The sequence below is a fragment of the Ursus americanus genome, chromosome 25 (genome assembly GCF_024610735.1).
Source record: "Ursus americanus isolate L20-20 chromosome 25, mUrsAme1.1.p, whole genome shotgun sequence".
Lineage (NCBI taxonomy): Eukaryota > Metazoa > Chordata > Mammalia > Carnivora > Ursidae > Ursus > Ursus americanus.
The window spans coordinates 5,726,916-5,744,821 of NC_142151.1; the positions used below are offsets into that span (position 1 = coordinate 5,726,916).

At 45.0% G+C, this 17,906-nt stretch overlaps 1 protein-coding gene across 1 annotated transcript in view; it reads left to right on the top strand.

Annotated features, from left to right (window-relative positions):
- The window catches only part of PRMT8 (protein arginine methyltransferase 8), a 62,674-nt gene that overhangs the window by 7,887 nt on the left and 36,881 nt on the right, over positions 1–17,906 (top strand). The window contains exons 2-5 of the mRNA XM_087855909.1: positions 1,750–1,815; positions 2,661–2,846; positions 13,397–13,552; positions 16,670–16,733. Coding sequence (XP_087712035.1) covers positions 1,750–1,815; positions 2,661–2,846; positions 13,397–13,552; positions 16,670–16,733 — 472 coding nt within the window. The remainder of the gene's footprint in view (positions 1–1,749; positions 1,816–2,660; positions 2,847–13,396; positions 13,553–16,669; positions 16,734–17,906) is intronic.

The window sequence follows — 17,906 nt, forward strand, 5'->3', positions numbered from 1 at the left end:
AATCTCCCCACCTACCCAACTGCCAGCTATCCCAAGCTTTTCCAATTCTTTTCTCTCTTTGAAACTCCCAAAACAATTTGCTTGAGCTTCTCTTATAAAATAAATCCTGTTCCATCATCTAATGGAGCCCTCTAAGGTCTTACATTCCTTCCAGAAAGCAGAGTCCTTTGAGGGCACTCTTCTTTTACATCTCTGTTCTTACACAGAACCTGAAGAGTGCCTCGCCACAGCTGATATTCAGTAGGTATTTATGGAATGAAAAACAACACCCCAGGTAGCTGAATGCCTGGGGATCACAGGCCACTGCTGTTTCCCACCCAACTCCTAGCCTCCAGGGACAGGACACATCTATCAGCTACTGGACAGAGTACAAGTCCCCTCTGCAAGAGGCTGAGCCAGGATGACAGTCTTTGGGATCAGGGCCTGGGCCACAGTCACCTTTTTGTCCTCTTGGTTTGACCTGTGGTTATCCAGGCAAATGGCCCCCCAAATTCACTCATCCCTTTGCCTCATGAATGCAATGTATGGTATGTGGTAGACACTTTGTAAGTTGGCAGCTGAGAAAAGGATCTCAGGGACTTCACAGGAAAGAGGACCTTGGAATCAAGTTGAACGGCAGCTAAGGGGTGCAGGAGGCTCCTGTGACCCTGACCATGCATGCTGCCTGGACCAGCTAGGACTTTTTCTCTCTTTAATATATTTAAATAGAGTCAAGATTGGGGTCAGCTTCATGCACGGAGCCTTCTTTAGCTTTAGAGGTGACTCTGCAGCCAGCACGGGAGTATGCAATTGACACAGTCTATTTTTAGCCTCCCAGAGACCGTGACCAACATCCCAAGCTGAGGGTGGGCACACCTGCTGCATTCTAATGAGGCAGCCCCGATTGCCTCTGCCAGCCAGCCGGGATCTCGCCGACCTCAAATCTGATGTTGCTAAACTGGGAAGTCTGCTTATTTCCCAGAGGCTGTAGCCTAGATACACCAGGAAAATGGGACCATCACACTCCCCTGAGCTCACTCTCCTCCAGCCCAGGACACAGGGCAGTCTGGGGGTTGTACACACAGCACAATGGAGAGATGGAGTCACTTGGGTTTCTTGATCTAGCTCTGTCCTAGGGCCTCCCTATTTCCCTTTTTGGGAAGGAGATTAATAAATCTGAGATGATTCAGCTCACAAATGAGAAAATCGAGGCATGAAACAGAGACATGTTTATGTAATCTGAATAATAATGATAATGGTAATAATAATATTAGAGCTTACTATTGTCAGGCACTGTTCTAAGCACTTCATATATATGGACTCACCCAAACTTCCTGACTACTCTCTCAGATGGGTTTTATCATGATGTCTATTTCATGGTGGAAGAGACTGAGGCACATGATGACAAACGACTTCCAAAGGTCATTTGTCAGCCACTAAGCAGCAGAGCTGTGTTTTAAAGCCGGGCAGTGTGGCCCCAGGATTTATGCTTTACACCGTACCACCTGCCTCTCAATATCTATTTTTAATTTTACTAGAGGCAGGATGGGATCCAGGAGTCCCAGAGGACCAACTACGGGATAATCCTGCTTCTCTATATTTTAAACTTCTGCCCTGCTTTGAGGCCTTTACTGTGCTGTGTACACCTGGATTCCTATGCTCCAGGGAGGGAAGTTTCTTCTACTAGGATGACTTTGTGTCTGCAGTCAAGCCAAACATTTGGGCCCCAAAACTCCCTGAACTTCCTCTCCTTCTCCCTCCTCCCCTTAGCCTGTGAAGAAGGAGGTGCTGACCAGTGACTGGCAGCAGCAGTGGGGTGTAGAGTGGGGCTGCATAGTGGGGTTGAGAAACCAGAAAGAGCATGCTTGGTCATGCTCAGGCAGGAGGCCACCATCAGCGTGGTCATTCGCAGTTCAGAATAAACTTCTGCCAAAGTTCAGAGTAAGGTTCGCAGAAAAGAGGAGGGAATACAACAGGTGTGAGGCCCCAGAACCTGAGAGACCTACCTTTTGGGGGACAAGAGCTGCCTGCTGGAGAGAAGCCCAGGGACTTGATCTTCCTAAGGGTGCAGGTGGGATTCAGTTTTACAAATACCGATCATGTGCTAAGCCCTTTTATAAGCACGTCACAAATACCAGCTACCTGATCCTCAGGGCGACTCCAGGACGTGGGGATCATTTTATTCCCATTTGAGGGATGGGGAAACCAAGGCACTAAGAGGTTAATGATTTGCTCGAGGTCGGACGCATAGCTCATCAGTGGCAGAACTGGGGTTCCAGTTTTAGCAGACTGGCTCTGAAATCTATCCTCCGGCCACCAGGCTATATGATGCTACACGTCACTCCCTCTACTGAGTGTTCACTATTCGCCTCCGAAGGAATGTATTTTTGTCCTCATTTAGCAGATCTGGAAACTGAGGCCTAGATTGGCTCAGGTCACCTGACTAGTGATGGAATTGGGTTAATTTGAGGTCTTTTTTGGCTCCTCAGTAGCATGGCTCCTCTCCACCAATCACAGCCCTCAGTTGGCCTGTCAGAGAGCCGGTCCATCTGCCCCTTAGGAGTTGCTGCTGCGGCAGCTGGAGCCTTGGAGATCAGGAAGGGGAAGGAAGGAGGGGCGGCATCTCAGAGGGCAGTACCTCATTGCTGCTGTTGACACTGGGCCCCTTCTCTTCCCCTCAGGTGAGCAGTCCCCCCCCGCAGCCCCCTCAGCCCATCGTCCCACCCAAGTCTGTGCAATGTGTCCATCATGTGTCCACTCAACCCAGCTGCCCAGGACGGGGCAAGATGTCCAAGCTGCTGAACCCAGAGGAGATGACCTCGAGAGATTATTACTTCGACTCCTACGCCCACTTCGGGATCCATGAGGTAAACCATGCTGAGCTCGGCCCTGCTGTTCCTTCACTGCTTTCTGAGGCAGCGTAATGTGTTCAACTGTCTACTATCATTAAGGGGGTTTTCCCAGTGGCCCAAGGTCCCTGGCCCTCCCTCCCGTGAGCCTCTCTGGGAGAGGGTCAGGGCCAGGCCTGCAGCAGGTGAGTAGCTGGAAACATATGTCTGTGTGTTTCTTGGCCAGAGAGCAAGGAGGGGCTTAGGGTTTCTTTGTTTTATGGTCCAGCACCTGTGTCTTCTCGACCCTAAACCCAGGTGATCCAGGTGGACCAGATGTCTCTGTTCTAGGTCCCTGCTCTAGGAGCTCAGATGCTTTGCAACTCAAGTCCTGAGGATGAGAAGACCTTCCAGAGCCCATGATGTCTGGTCTTCAGGGAAGCCTGAACATGAACCCTTAGGTCCTAGATCAATGAGCACCTCCAGGGGAAGAAACACAGTAAGCTTCCTTGGAAACCTGGCCCAGGTCTGCCATCCTGATTGATTCTTGGGAAATTCTTGTGTCTAAATTCTTGGCTTGTACCATAGCAGGGAAGATTTATGTTCCTTGTAGAACAGAACAGAGCTTCCCTACAGCCAGAAAACCTCCACCCCCCTCACCTCCAGCATTTTCTCCAGCCACCCAGATTGGGGAATGCTTACTCATTAATTGGGTGCTTACGCAGTGTCAGGCACTGTTCTAAGCACATTATACGTATCATTTCATTTAATCCTCCTAAGAACCCTATGAAGAAAATATTTCTATCATCCCCTTACAGTATGAAGAAATACTGAAAAAAGGAACAAAGCCTTGCTTGCTTTGCAAATGCATTTTCGAAATAAGTCTCAAAGCTCCCCTTTTGATTAGATGCTTCTGTAAACCCTCCCAGTGACAAAATGGTAACACTGTTACTGCCAGAAGAGTATTTAAAAATAATAGCCAGCACTTCTTTCCTTTTTTTTTTTTTTTTTTTGAGTGCTTGTAACATGCTGGGTGTTGTTCCAGGATTTTACATGATTGGCTCATTTATTCCTCAGGTCAACCTTATGAAGTTGGTATTACTATTTTGTCCCCAATTATAATTATCTGTGTGTTTGTTTTTAGACAAACCAAATTTGTATTATTTTAATATTTATTCTTGTTGTTTCTGTTTTGATTTCATATATTCCTTTTTTATTTTTTTTATTTTTTTTTATTTAATAATGATTTTTTATTATATTATGTTAGTCACCATACAGTACATCCCCGGTTTTCGATGTAAGGCTCGATGATTCATTAGTTGTGTATAACACCCAGTGCACCATGCAATATATTCCTTTTTTAAAGAGGCACATTGTCCCGTAAGCCACCCACCCACCTACTTACAAAATAATACAAATTCATTATAATGAACTTGAGGAATACAAGATTATTTGTCCCCGGGTTATACGTGAGGATGTGAGATCTTAAGAATCCAGATCAACTTTCATTCCTTGCTTCTTTTGTGCACAAGGTCACAAGCTAGTAAGTGTCAGGGCTAGGAATGAAACCTTCATGTTTGCGGCCCAGGGGCTTCATCCCTAACTACCATGCCGTATAGACTTTAAACCAGGTCTTTCTTTATTTCTGGAAATGTTGACTTTGTTTCTGGTGGTTCCTTTGCAATTCCACGTGGAGGCAGAGAGTGAAGGAGGGGTCCTTCAGTTAATTCGAGACTCAGAGGTTTGGCTCATTCACCTCTGGGAGACTCAGGGTTTGACCCTCCAAGAATTGCTGTCCACATAAAAGCGTTAGGCTTGGGACCTGCAGGGGAGGAAGATTGGGCCTTGTGTTTGTTCTGGGGGTCCTGGCCCAGGAGGGCCTGGGCAGCTGAACCTGCTGTTCTTGGTGGCTCACATGTCATCTTAGGGCAGATAAGTGAGCTGCTGTTCCTTCCCTGATTCTGCTCCCCATGGGAGTGGGGTTGGGGTGAGGTGGTGCACTGAGCCCTGTCCTAGGCCTGTGAGAGGTTCTGGGAGGCAGAAAGGACATCCTCAAGAGCTCATCCTGTGCCTAATTAGAGGACATGTTATCCATGTGACGAATTCTAACAGTTGTGTGGCTCTGGGCACTTATTTCAATGAGGTAGATTCTTAGGAAGAGATGCTAATTCCTCAAAATGCCTCCCTTGGGGCTTGCCTGAAATTCCTCCATTAGAAACCAACCAATTATGATTTGCACCTTATGCCTATCCTTCCCCAGTCTTCAAGCTCCACTCCCCCAACGGAGCCTCCTGTGATTGACTTCTGGGACACCTCCTTCTGAATAACTAAGTTCTTGCTCGGCCATAATTTGGTTCCTACGATGTGCTCTCCTGTGCTATGATTAACTTCTATAATTCTCTCAGGACTTGGTTTCCCTGCCTCTCACCCAGGGCTTGACACACTGTATGATATGTAAAGGTTTGTTGACATGGCTGCTAATCTGATCACTCAGGTGATGCCTGGTTGGCACATGGCTGGGCATCCTGGAGGGTGTGATCTCCAGTGGGAGAAGAAACCAAGGCTCATCAAATAAATACTGTACCAGCTTCCCTCCATTTCATGTATTGATGGAAAACCCAAACTTATACATAACCATATATAAATATAGTAGAGACCGAGCTAATAAACATGGAGCAAATGATCCTCAGGTCATTTCTTTCCTTAGTAACCTGCCCTAAATAGTTTTAGCAATGCTTTGCATCTGGAAGTGCTTCTGATCACCTAACTTAAATCCCTCCTGCTGCTGTAGGCCATCCATCTCTAGATCTGGCTTCTGGGCAAAGGCATAGGTCTTCAGTGTAGGGGCAGCTACCTAGCCTTCCTTCACCCTTGAGGTTTCCCTCCACCCTATTTGATCTCCAAGATCATCTGCTATAAAAAAGGTGAGGTGGGGGGCATGTGAATGGACTCTGAACATTGTTCTTTGCAGAGACAGGGCCTGCTTGTTTCTCATTATCAAGCACCAGGGATCTCTGTTCTATGCCAGACAGCTCGTGGCGATGCCTTTGCCGTCTCAGTCTGGACAAGACCTGTTCCTCACCATCCGGGGTCGAGCTGGCCGTTTGGCAGTCTTCTCCCATCATTAACAAGATGCTCACAGGGGTGGGCAGCAGCACTGTCAGCTTGCTGATTAATAGTGATCAGTGAGTGTTTAGGAAACATGGTGCGGGAAGGATTGGGTTTGATTAGTCTGTAAATACAAACAAGAAGTGTGGAATTTGGGGGATGGCACCCCTGGGGGGCTGGAGGGCACAGTAAGAGGTGATTCTGGACACTTCTGTTCTTCCATCCCATGGCCAAGCTGTTAGAGGGCGTCTCTGAGAAGAAGGAATCTTGAATAGGAGAGGAAATGACAGATGTGTCCTTACTGAGGCTTCTGCTCAGAGGGGAGAGGGCCAGATCCATGACCTCCCAAATCCCAGCTCTGAATTCCCAGGATCTTTGACAGTCGGCCCCTGGGCTAGATTCCTCAGCTGCCAGAAGAATCCCTACCAGTGAGGCTGTGTTCCCGCCCCCCAGCCCTGGACGCTGATCCCACTCCCGGCCAGCTCTCTTCTTTTGACAATCTTGCTGCAGTTTCTTTTGAAATAGAGTCTTCAGGGCCTCATTTCCCAGCAATTAGTCAATGTACTGTCATGTGTTTAATAGGCAGGGAAGCTGGGAGGCAAAGGCATCCACAGCTGGGGGCTGGGAATTGTTTTCAACGAAGAGTGGCATGCTCTTGTCTGAAATGTCTGGAGACTTCTTTGGGCTTTTCTCTCCTAGGAATGATTAAGGTAGGGGTGAAGGAACAGGAGAGAGCCTCTCTTTTGGTGGGTTGAGCAGGGGAAGCCTTGCTAAGTCACAACTCTTCTCTAGGACTTGTACCTTTGGACCAAACTCTTGTGGTCTGGAGCTTTAGAGGAAGGAAGGGGTCAAAGAAGTGACAGAAGGCATTGAATTAAAGGCGGGCATCTGGAAAGTTCCCCTTTAGCAACAACAGAATCTGCAGAGGCACTGGGCCAATCTAATTCCATCAAGACAGGCAGTAAGGACTTCCAACTATGGCTATGGCAGACAAATCTCTGAAAACTTTGCCACTACTTTGCCTCCATTCCTCAATTATTGCTCACCTTCAACTGTTTCCTTGCATGGATGAAAATGGTGACAGTAGTCACAAAGAGCCAGAGCTAACACTTTTATAACACTTGACTTCATTTATTTAATTATGAGGACAACCCTACGAAGTAGGTACTATTATCATTCCATTTTCCAGAAGGGGAAATTGACACACAGCGGCTAAATGATGCTCTGGGTTAAAGACCTCAAAAGTATGGGAGCTGTGATTTGAAGAAATATAGGTGGATCAATTTCTAAAATTGATAACAACAACAAACCAGCAACCCTCTGTACTGATTTTCTCAAACAATAAAATGACATCTGGAACAGCTGCTGTAATTGGAATCACCACCTGATTATGTTCATGATAATCTATAGTCATTCTCCAAGATCCATCTCTGTTTTCTCACAGGCAAACAGGCCACTTGACTGGGGACGTGGATCTCCCGGAATTTGTCTCCTGGACAAATGGGTCTCCTGGAATTAGTGTCAGATCAGAGCCAGTGTCCAATAATCCTCAAAAATTGATTTATTTTCCTTTCTCCAATGTAGTCACACTGTAATGTGGTAATGGCTGCAGGTCCTGTTGGTGAAGACTGGAAGAAAGATTAACAGTATCCATTTTTGGTACTGTAACAGGGTTTTTCTTCATGGAACATGTCCTTTCCTTCATTCAAGAGTTCTGGGTCTGTTAACTGGCACAAGTCTGGGAATGAGTTGAACAGTGTGACTCTAGATTTGGTGATTCAAACCCGATCTCTGTTCACTAGACCTATAATTTTTCTGTTAAACAGATTGAGTAAGAATTCAGTATGCTTCCTAGCTATTTCTTTTCTAGACACTCAGTGATCTCTTTTCTAGAGACCTATGGCCAGCACCATAGGTCTCTGCAGGTCAGAGTTCTGAATACTGCTTTGGCTCCCAAGTCCTTTGCAGTAGTCACAGCCACCTAATATATGGTGATTAGGTGCTGTGATTTGACCTATGCCTCCCCAGAATCCCAGTTTGCTATTATTCCCATTGCAATTAGGGATTCAGTTCGATGGCAGCAGTTCCCACTGTAATTTCAGACCTATAGAGAAGAGCAACCAGAGTTCTTCAAGGATGCTGTACACCCCTTGCAAACTTATTTTTCACAGCTGTGGTAAAAGGTCTGTTCTCTGATGTTGGTGAGTAGGTCTCATATGACAAATGCACTCTAATATTCCAATCTTCTAAGCCTTTGGATACCTTTCTCTTCAGCATACCAAGGAAGTTCTAGCATTTCAACTTCATTTAGTGGGGGCTCACCTTGGGTCCATGTTTCAGCTACTCAAACAAACCAACTGTTACAGGCATTCTAAACCTCCAAACAAAAACGGTGAACCCAGAATCTCTGCTTAGTGAGCCCATATCAATAAACTTGGCCCCATCCAACTTTACATTCCTTCCATGTTGATCCCCCAGGCTTAATACACAATCCTATACATATTCCCCAGGATTCAATCTATATAAATGAGAAATACGATGTAGTTTTTTTGGTGTATATCATACCTCTTCATGAGTCACTTTCCCCCCATATTTAAGTATTTATTTGTCTTTATTTTTTTTTTTAAAGATTTTATTTATTTATTTATTTGACAGAGAGAGACAGCCAGCGAGAGAGGGAACACAAGCAGGGGGAGTGGGAGAGGAGGAAGCAGGCTCATAGCGGAAGAGCCTGACGTGGGGCTCGATCCCATAACGTCGGGATCATATCCTGAGCCGAAGGCAGACGCCTAACGACTGCGCCACCCAGGCGCCCTATTTGTCTTTATTTTTAAAAAAATATTTAATATTTAAGTAATGGTCTATATCCTGTGAGGTTATGGTCCAGCCATATTTTCACAGAGATCATTAGGCACTGCAGCATCATTTATTAGATAATCTATCCCTCTCTCAGCCAAATAAATTAATAATGTATTCTAGAATCTTGAAACAATAAAAAGAGACACGAGGGCTTGCTTTTTCACTCTGCTCTCCACCACGTGAGGATACAAAGAAAAGATGACCATCTGCAAACCATGAAGCAGGCCCTCCCCAGATAATGGATCTGCTGGCACCTTGATCTTGGACTTTCTAGCCTCCAGAACTGTGAGAAATAAATGTTTGTTTTCTAAGCCACCCCGTCTAGGGTATTTTGTTATTGCAGTCTGAACTAAGAAACAGACACATGGAAGTTTGTGGGATGTAATTAGAGCAAAACTTAGAGGGAAATTTCTAATATTTATTTATTTATTTATTTATTTATTTATTTATTTCTAGACAGTGGGAAGGGGCAGAGGGAGAAGGAGAGAGAGAATCTTAAGGAGGCTCCACGCTCAGTGTGGAGCCTGATGCAGGGCTCAATCTCATGATCCTGAGATCATGACCTGAGCTGACATCAGGAGTTGAATGCTTAACCAACTGAGTTACCCAGGTACCCCAGAAACTTAAAACTTTAAATGCTTGTATTAGACGAAAAGCAAGGTACAAAATCAATGATCAAAGCTTCTACTTTATGAAGCAGAGAAAACAAAACCCAAGTAAATTTGAAAAAGCGAATAATAAAGATGAGAGCACAAATCAATGAAGTAGACATAAAAAATATAGAAAATCAACAAAACTAAAAGTTAGTTTTTGAAAAGACTAATTAGATTGATAACCCCTAGATAGACTGATCAAGAAAAAGTCAGATGAAATACAGATTATAGTATCATAAATGAAGACAAGGACATCAGTACAGATCATATAAGCATTTGGGAGGTAACTTGAGAATATTATGACAATGTTATTCCCATAAATTTGATCTCTTAGCTGAAATGGATAAATTCCTTAGAAAAACAGTTTGTCAGAATTGATGTAAGAATGCATGGAAAACTAAAACAGCCCTCTATCTATTGGAAAATTGAATCTTCCCACAAAAAGAACTCCAGGCCCAGACAGTTTTACTGGTGAATTATATGTCAAATATTTAAAGAAGAAAAATACCAATCTCACACAAACTTTTTCAGAAAGTATATGAGAGAACACTTTCTAACTTGTGTGATGAACTCAGTCAGCATAACTTATTACCAGAGAAGTAAGAGGGAATTACAGATTAACATCTCTCATAAATATAGACAGAAACATTTGCAACAGAATACTAGTAAATAAAACCCAGCACTATTTAAAAAAGATAATACACCAAGACAAAGTGTTGGTTCAGCACTTGAAACCAATCTATGGAGTTCAACATACTATCAGAATAAAGGAGAAAAGTCACATACCATTTCAATAAATGTAGAAAAATCATGTGACAGAATTCAATGCCAATCATGATAAAAGCTCTCAGCAAATTATAAATAGAAAAGAACGTCTTCATCTGATAAAAGACATTTATAGAAAGCCCACAGCTAACACTATACTCAATGGTGACATTTATATTATTGGAACAAAGAGAGAATGCCTGTCTTCTCCTATTTTATTCAATGTTTTATTGCATGGCAGTCCTTGCCAGTCAGTGAAACAAAAGGAAAGAACAAAAAATATAAGGCATACAGATAGGAAAAAAGAAGTACAATTGTCTTAATTCACAAGTGACAAGATTTTTTATGTAGAAAAACAAAGGAATCTACAAAAAATCATACTACAATTAATATGTGATGGGAGCAAGCCTGCAAAACACAAGGTCAGTATGTAGACTGACATAAAACAATTGGAAAAATGAAAATTTAAAATACCATATACAGTACCATAAAGTAAAATAGTTGAGAAAAAATTTAATGAAAGAAATGCAAGACTTCTAAAATCAATAAAACATTGCAGAGAGAAATTAAAGAAGACCTAAATAGATGAAAGTCTGTGTCAGTGTTCTTGGATATCAATTCTCTCCAAGTTGATTTATAGGTTCAAAGCAATTCCAATCAACTCCAGGGGGCTGTTCTCTGTGAATTAATAAGCAGACTCGAAAACGTATATGGAAATACATAGCATCTAAAATAGACCTTGTAAAAGAAGAACTAGGACTCACACTATTTCAAAATTAATATAAAGCTACAGTAATCAGGTTAGTGTTGAATTGGTATAATAATGGAACAGCTGCAAATATATAGTTAATTGATCTTTGACAAGGATGGCAAAGTAATTCAATGGAGGAAATGATAGTCTATTTTACAAATGGTGCTTCCATCATCTGTTTTGTATAAAGAAATGAACTCACATCCCTAATTTACACCATATGAAAAAAATTAATTTGCTGTGAATCATAGAAAAGTAAAAGCCATAACTATAAAACTTCTGGAAGAAAACATAGATGATTACCTTTGTGACCTTGGGGTAGACAAAGATAAGGCAGGACACAAAAAAATTCTACTCATTTAAAAAAAACACCTAAAAACTTGTCTTTTATCAAAACTAAAAACTGCTTTTCAAAAGACAACATCAAGAAAATGAAAAGGCAAATCTCAGATTGGAAGAAGATATTCGCAATACATATGTCTGACAAAGGATTTGTTTCCGGAATATATAAATTCCTACAATTCAATAAGGAAAAGACAAATAGGTCAAGAAAAAAATGGACAAAAGACTCAAACAGACACATCATAGAAGATTTATATGAATAGCCAATAAGCATATGAAAAAGTTATCTACATCAATAGATATCAGGGAAATGCAATTAAAACTGCCATGAGATACAGCTCATATCTACAAGAACGAATAACATTTTAAGAAGTGATAATACTAAGTTGCTGGCATGTGAAGCAGCTTGAGAGCTCATGCATTGCTGGTGGGATCATGAACTAGAGCGTCTATTTTGGAAAACTGGCAATGTCTTACGAAATTAAACATCTACCAGCTTACCCATTTCTAGGTATTTACCCAAGGAAAATGAGAACATATCCTCAAATATACTTATACAACAAGGTTTGTACCTGCCTTATTTGTACCAATCCAAATACCCGTCGACAAGTGAATGGGTAAATGTCCATACAATAGATACTAGTCGACAACAAGAACAAGAAGAAAGGAACAAACCTTGGATATGTGCAGGAAACTAGATGAATCTCAAAAACCTAATGCTGAGCAAAGGAAGCCAGACGCAAAAGTGTACATACCGTATGATTCAATTTATATGAAGGCAGAAGGACGCTTTAGTGATAGACGTTGGATGATTGATCCCCTGGGTGGTGGTGGGGATTGATTGCCAAGGGGCTTAAAGTCCTTAATGGACTCCCTAGGGGATGGCGATGCTCTATATCTTGATTGGTTGTTCAAGTGGTGGTTACACAGGTATATATTTTTCAAAACTCTTAGGCCTAGGAAGGCACGTGATGTGATGAGCACTGGGTGTTATACACAACTGATAAATTATTGAACACTACGTATGAAACTAATGATGTGCTATATGTTGGCTAACTGAATTTAAACAAAAAAACCAAACTCTTAACACCTAACCACGCATTTAAAATTTGTGCTTTTTATTGTATGCAAGTTATACTAAACACTATACTAAAATTATACTATAATCCCAATACTATTGGTGATGAATTAGTCAGAAACATTTGGGGTGCCTGGGTGGCTCAGTCGGTTGTGTCCAACTCTTGATTTTGGCTCGGGTCATGATGTCAGGTTTGTGAGATTGAGCCTTATGTCAGATATGGATCCTGCTTAAGATTCTCTCTCTCCCTCTCCCTCTCCCACTGCCTCCACCCCCCACCCTGCTCTCTCCCTTTCTCTCTCTCTCTCAAAAAAAAGATGTGTTTGCTTATAGCTTGAATGGACAAAGATGAATGGACATACACAGATTAATCATGTTCTCCTTAGGCTGGAGACAGTTGTAAGGGGTAGCCTACTTTCTTTTTGGCCACAAATCACTTAAATAATGGTGGGCAAAGAAATGTGTTTTCCATTCTTTAAAAAAAGCAAACAAAAAAGGTATGCACACACACACTCACACACGGACCACAAAGTCTCCTCTAATAACCTGTTTGATGACAATTCTCTCATGGTGGCAGAAGATTCTGCTTCAGGTTTAACTTAAATCCTTCAAGTTGCATCGCACTGATCTTTCCTTTTGTTCTTTGGTAGATGGAGGTTTTCCCGGGGCTGGACATGGGTTTCTCCTTTTAGAGCACAAAATTATCTTTCTTGGGTAGAGTTTTAAGGCTGCAGTTGTTTATTAAGTGTGCAGGAAGCCCCTACTCCATCCACCCTACAATACTCTCCTACAGCTTGGCCTAATGACATCATTGAGGGTTTTTTTTTTTATTTTTAAGCAACTTCTACACCCAACATGGGGCTCAAACTCATGATCCCAAGATCAAGAGTCACATGCTCCAGTGACTGAGCCAGCCAGGCACCCCCATCATCGAGATTCTTGAAATATTTGGCAGGACAGTCCTGGCACATGACCTCAGTGTACTCCCAGGTGGCTTAAATACATTGACATTGCCTTTCCTTTCCTTCCACAGGAAATGCTGAAGGATGAGGTGCGGACACTCACCTACCGGAACTCCATGTACCACAATAAGCACGTGTTCAAGGACAAAGTGGTGCTGGACGTTGGGAGTGGTACCGGGATCCTTTCCATGTTTGCTGCCAAAGCGGGGGCCAAGAAAGTGTTTGGGGTGAGCATGCCACTCCCTCCCTCCTGTTGGCTTCTGTAAAGCCAGCCCCTGCCTCCTACCTTCTCCTGCCCTTCCTCCAAGTACAAATCCAGGTCCATCCCTTGCTGGGGCCACACCCTCGAGGAGAAGTAGGGAAAATCAAGCGTGACTCTCAGGAGGTGGGGCAAGCTCGCATGGCTCCCTGTCACTCAGGCATTGCTTCTGGCTTTTTGCCCTGACGAATGCTGACATTTACCGAGGATTTTTAACTTTCCAGAAATCATTCCGGTGTCGTCATTACCTTGGAGCGCTTAGTCCTACCCTCAGCTTGAGAAACAGTGCAGTGTGGTTATATGTGTGAGCTTTGGCTTGAATCTCTGCTCTGTGCGAGTATGGGCAATTCACTTCTGCACCTCGGTGTCCCCATCTATAAAATGGCCATAATACCAATATCTTGCCCATGGGGTGACTGTGAAGAATAAATGAGTTTAATACATATGTAAAGTGCTTAGAACAGGGCCTGGCATATGACCAATGCTTCGTGTCTAATATTAATATAGTTGGGATGAGGTCCTTGGGGGATAATAAAAAGACAATCTCCTTCCTTTGTTCTTTAAAGGGCAAGTTGGTAGGTTTAATTCTGCTGCTCTGGCTGCTGCAGTCCCTCCAGACAGAAATGCAGGCTGACCCTCTGAGAAGGCTCCCAGCCTGGCTCTGGCTCCCACTACACAGCTGTGCACTGCTTGATGACAGCGAGGCTGGGGGTCTGGAGCTGGGAAGAAACTGTGAAAAAGAAGAGTTCTTGAGTGGCTGGCTGATGTTTGAAAACTGCAGAGGGTCCAAAGCTGGAATATGGGAATTGGTCTTGATCAAAATTTAAGACACACTACAATTAAGCTCCCAGCGTGCGCACAAGACAGCTGTTTGCAGAGGCCCATGGGAGCCGAGCAGATTTCGGTGTGGCTTCATTCTCTGTGCATTTAGCTGTGTGGTCCTCTAGCCTGTGCTCACAACCCCAGAGTCCTCCACATCCCCTTGGCCACCCCCACTCAGCCTCGGAGGCCTGTCCCTGAGTCTGTAGCAGGGACAGCATTCCTCCTCCACGCCTGCCTTGGAAAGTGCCTGGACCTTTGATGTAGAGGGTCTTCTAGAAACTCGGGCCATCCTCAAGGCATCTCTGCCACAGACTTGACTGGAAAAGCTGTGATGTATTCAGCTGAGGAGATGGGCCAATCCAGGTGCTCCAGGTCGAGTCCTGCCCCTCTCCACCTTCCAGCTCTCCTTCACTGGGCCCTCCTCACCCAAAGGGAGGCTTTCCAGCAAGGGACAGACTCCACTTTCAATGAGGTCACAGAGCCTCTGGGTGGGACTTGATTTTTCTGGCTATCCCCCTGCCCTACCTCCCAGTACCATCTCTGAGGACTCATCTCAGCCCCTGTCTAGCTGGGGCATAGGTAGCCGAGGGCCGAGCAGTGGAAGGCTGGCTGCCCCTCACTGGCTTCCAAGTGGCCAGGGGCTCCAGCTAAGGAGCTGTCAGGAGGCACCCACTCTGAGCCTTCCAGCTGTGGTGACTATGCCAACTGTCCCAATCTGTCTGCCTCCTGGTCTTCTGCTGTCACAGCTCTTTTATAAACAGCTCCCACATTTAGCTGGGCCTCTTTCCTGATGGCTCATTTCAGTTTCTCCTGTTCTAGGCTCCCCCTTCTACCCACTGCTCTTCACCAGAGAGAGAGGGAGAGAGGGAGAGAAGAAGGGAACGAGGAAGAGTGAGAGAGAGAGGGGAGAGAAAAGGAAAAGGAAAGCAGGGGGGCAAAGACAGGAAAAGAGGAAAGGGAGCTGTAAAGCCACCCTGGTGCTGGGGCTTGGGGGCCGTCAGTGCTCTGAGTGGTTCACATGCTTTGGCTTATTTAATCCTCACAATGACCAAGTAAAACAGGGACTGTTTCCTCACTTATGAGGAAACTGAGGCACAGTTGGAGAGTGGCTGAAGCTAGATGTGAATCCAGGCTGCCTGGCTCCACATCACGCCTTCTTCACTGTGAAACTCTGCAGCCTCTTGCAGATGGACACCAACGTTGCAAGCAGGGAGAGGAATCGGAGGAGCACAGTCCCACAGAAAGTGGGATCAAAGGCCACGGGGCCTGGTAGCCCAGGAAAGGGCCCATCCTGTTGGGCTCTGAGCCTGGCTGAGGTCTGTCTTCTCAGACGGAGCCACCCTTCCTGACCCTGCAGGCACCCTTACCCATCCTCAAGGTTTTGGTGGAGGCTGTGGGCAGCCCCCTTGGGTTCTCCTATGCAAATACTCTCTGGGAGGCCCTGGGGTAGTCTGAGGGGGGTCGGGAGTGTGGAGGTGAGTGGCAGCCTCTGTGGGGGCAGCTAAGGAGGTGAGAGCAGCTCCTAGCAGCTGTCCCTTTGGCTCCAGTCCTCTGGTCCTTCCCTAACATGTGCCCCAGGCTGGGGCTGGATATTCCATTACTTCCACAAGGTCCCGCTCTCAGCTGATGGCCAGCTAATTTCTCACATATATTGACCCTTTGCTTAGGAGATTTTGGGAGCTTGGAAAGACTTGTAGATTAAAAAGAATTAATTATCTCAAAGGTGGACATCACAGAAGGGGTGAGAATTAACTTGTGTGTGACCTGTGCGGTGAGATGGATCTCAAGACTGACCCTGAGACCCTGGCGTGGCATTTCTCTATCCTGGAATGTACCCCATATAACAGGGAGAATTGGGATCAGGGAGTGGGTAGAGTCATGTCCCTGGAGACTCACAGCAGCTCTGGCTGTGGCTTGCCTTCCCATGTCCTCCCCCAGGAGGACAGCAGCTATGTAGCCTCATCCCATTCTCCTCTGGCCAGGAGGAAGCCTGCCAGCCCCTTCCGAATCTCCTAACTTGGACACCAGGCCCTCCATTGTGAAGCAGTGGCTGGAAGTCAGCCTCATGGCAAAAGCAAAGAGATTCAATGCAAGAGCCACTGGCCTTCTGATCAGGAGGGTTCACTGTAGTTTTCAATCTGCCGCAAAATAACTGTATGGCTGTGGGCAGGTCACTGTACCCCTCTAGGCTCAGCTTCTCCATAAGTTAAATTAGTGCTGGATCTTTTTTATGCCTCACTCTTTTGTTCTGTGCCCTTTCTAGATCGAATGTTCCAGTATTTCTGACTACTCGGAGAAGATCATTAAGGCCAACCACTTGGACAACAGTAAGACATACCTCCATGTGTTTTCCCATGGATGGAGGGGGTGAGGGGGCTTGTGCTTTCTTGTTTGGGTGGTATAGACTGACATAAGAGGGAAGAGTACAGAGCACTTGGCCTTGGGATGGTGGAGTCCGGCTGAGGCCCTATTTGCAGGACTGTGCCCATGGGGTTCTGAGGTTTCCCATCCCAGCCATGTCAGCCAAGAGCACGTTATTCCCAGCTCAGCTTCCATGGCTTAGCCACCATTTCCTCTGCTTGGCCCCAGCTGTAGGCATCCTATTGAGTTTTGCAAAATGGCAGCTATTCCTCCTCTTTTTCCCTCTCCACAACCCCCAGCCCTACCTTTCCCCATCAGCCAACCAGGGGCATCCTAGCAGACCCCCGGCTCTGCCTTTGGAGAAATGCAGTCCTCTACTGCCCATGGGCCCTGTTGCTGCTGATGGTGTCTTGGCAATTAGGCTGCCCTTTGGAGTGGGACCTTCTCCAAGCTGGAGTCTGATTATAAAGAAAGGTGCTCTCCTTTCCCTTCCTCCCCTCACTCCTTTCCCATGCATTGCAACATTTCCCAGGCCCTTCCTCCTGGAATATATCTTGAACACACTCACACCCACAAGTGTCCCTGATTCAAAGAACTCCTTGCATCTTTTATCAGTCAACCTGATGAGATTGAGCCCCCAAGTCCGGTGCTGAGCTGGGCCAGATCATGTAGGATTTGTAAACTAGGAAAACCAAGTTGAATTTTTTTCTAAGGATGATGGAGGCATTTTGGAGAATTTTATGCAAGGGAGAAGTAGTTCCTATGGAGTATGGATTAGAATAGGTTGTAGGAATCAAGAGTGTAAGCAGAGACACATTAAGAGGCTCTTTCAGTACTAAGGAGATGGACTGTGGCATGGCTCGTAGCAAGGGTGGTGGCAGTGGAGGTAAGAAAGGTGACCACTTTGGGCTAGAGGCAAGGGGACCTACTGATGGTATACATGTGGGAATGATAAGACAGGAGCAAGGGCTATTTTGTCGCCTTGAATGATGGACGGATGGTGGGAGACTGAAAGCAGAGCATTCCTAGGGATGATGGGAGGGAGAAAGGAGTCAAAAGTTCTCTTCAGCACATGTCAGGTTTGAGATGGACATCCAGTAGACATGTTGAGTAAGATGGGATATGTGAGTCTAGAGTTC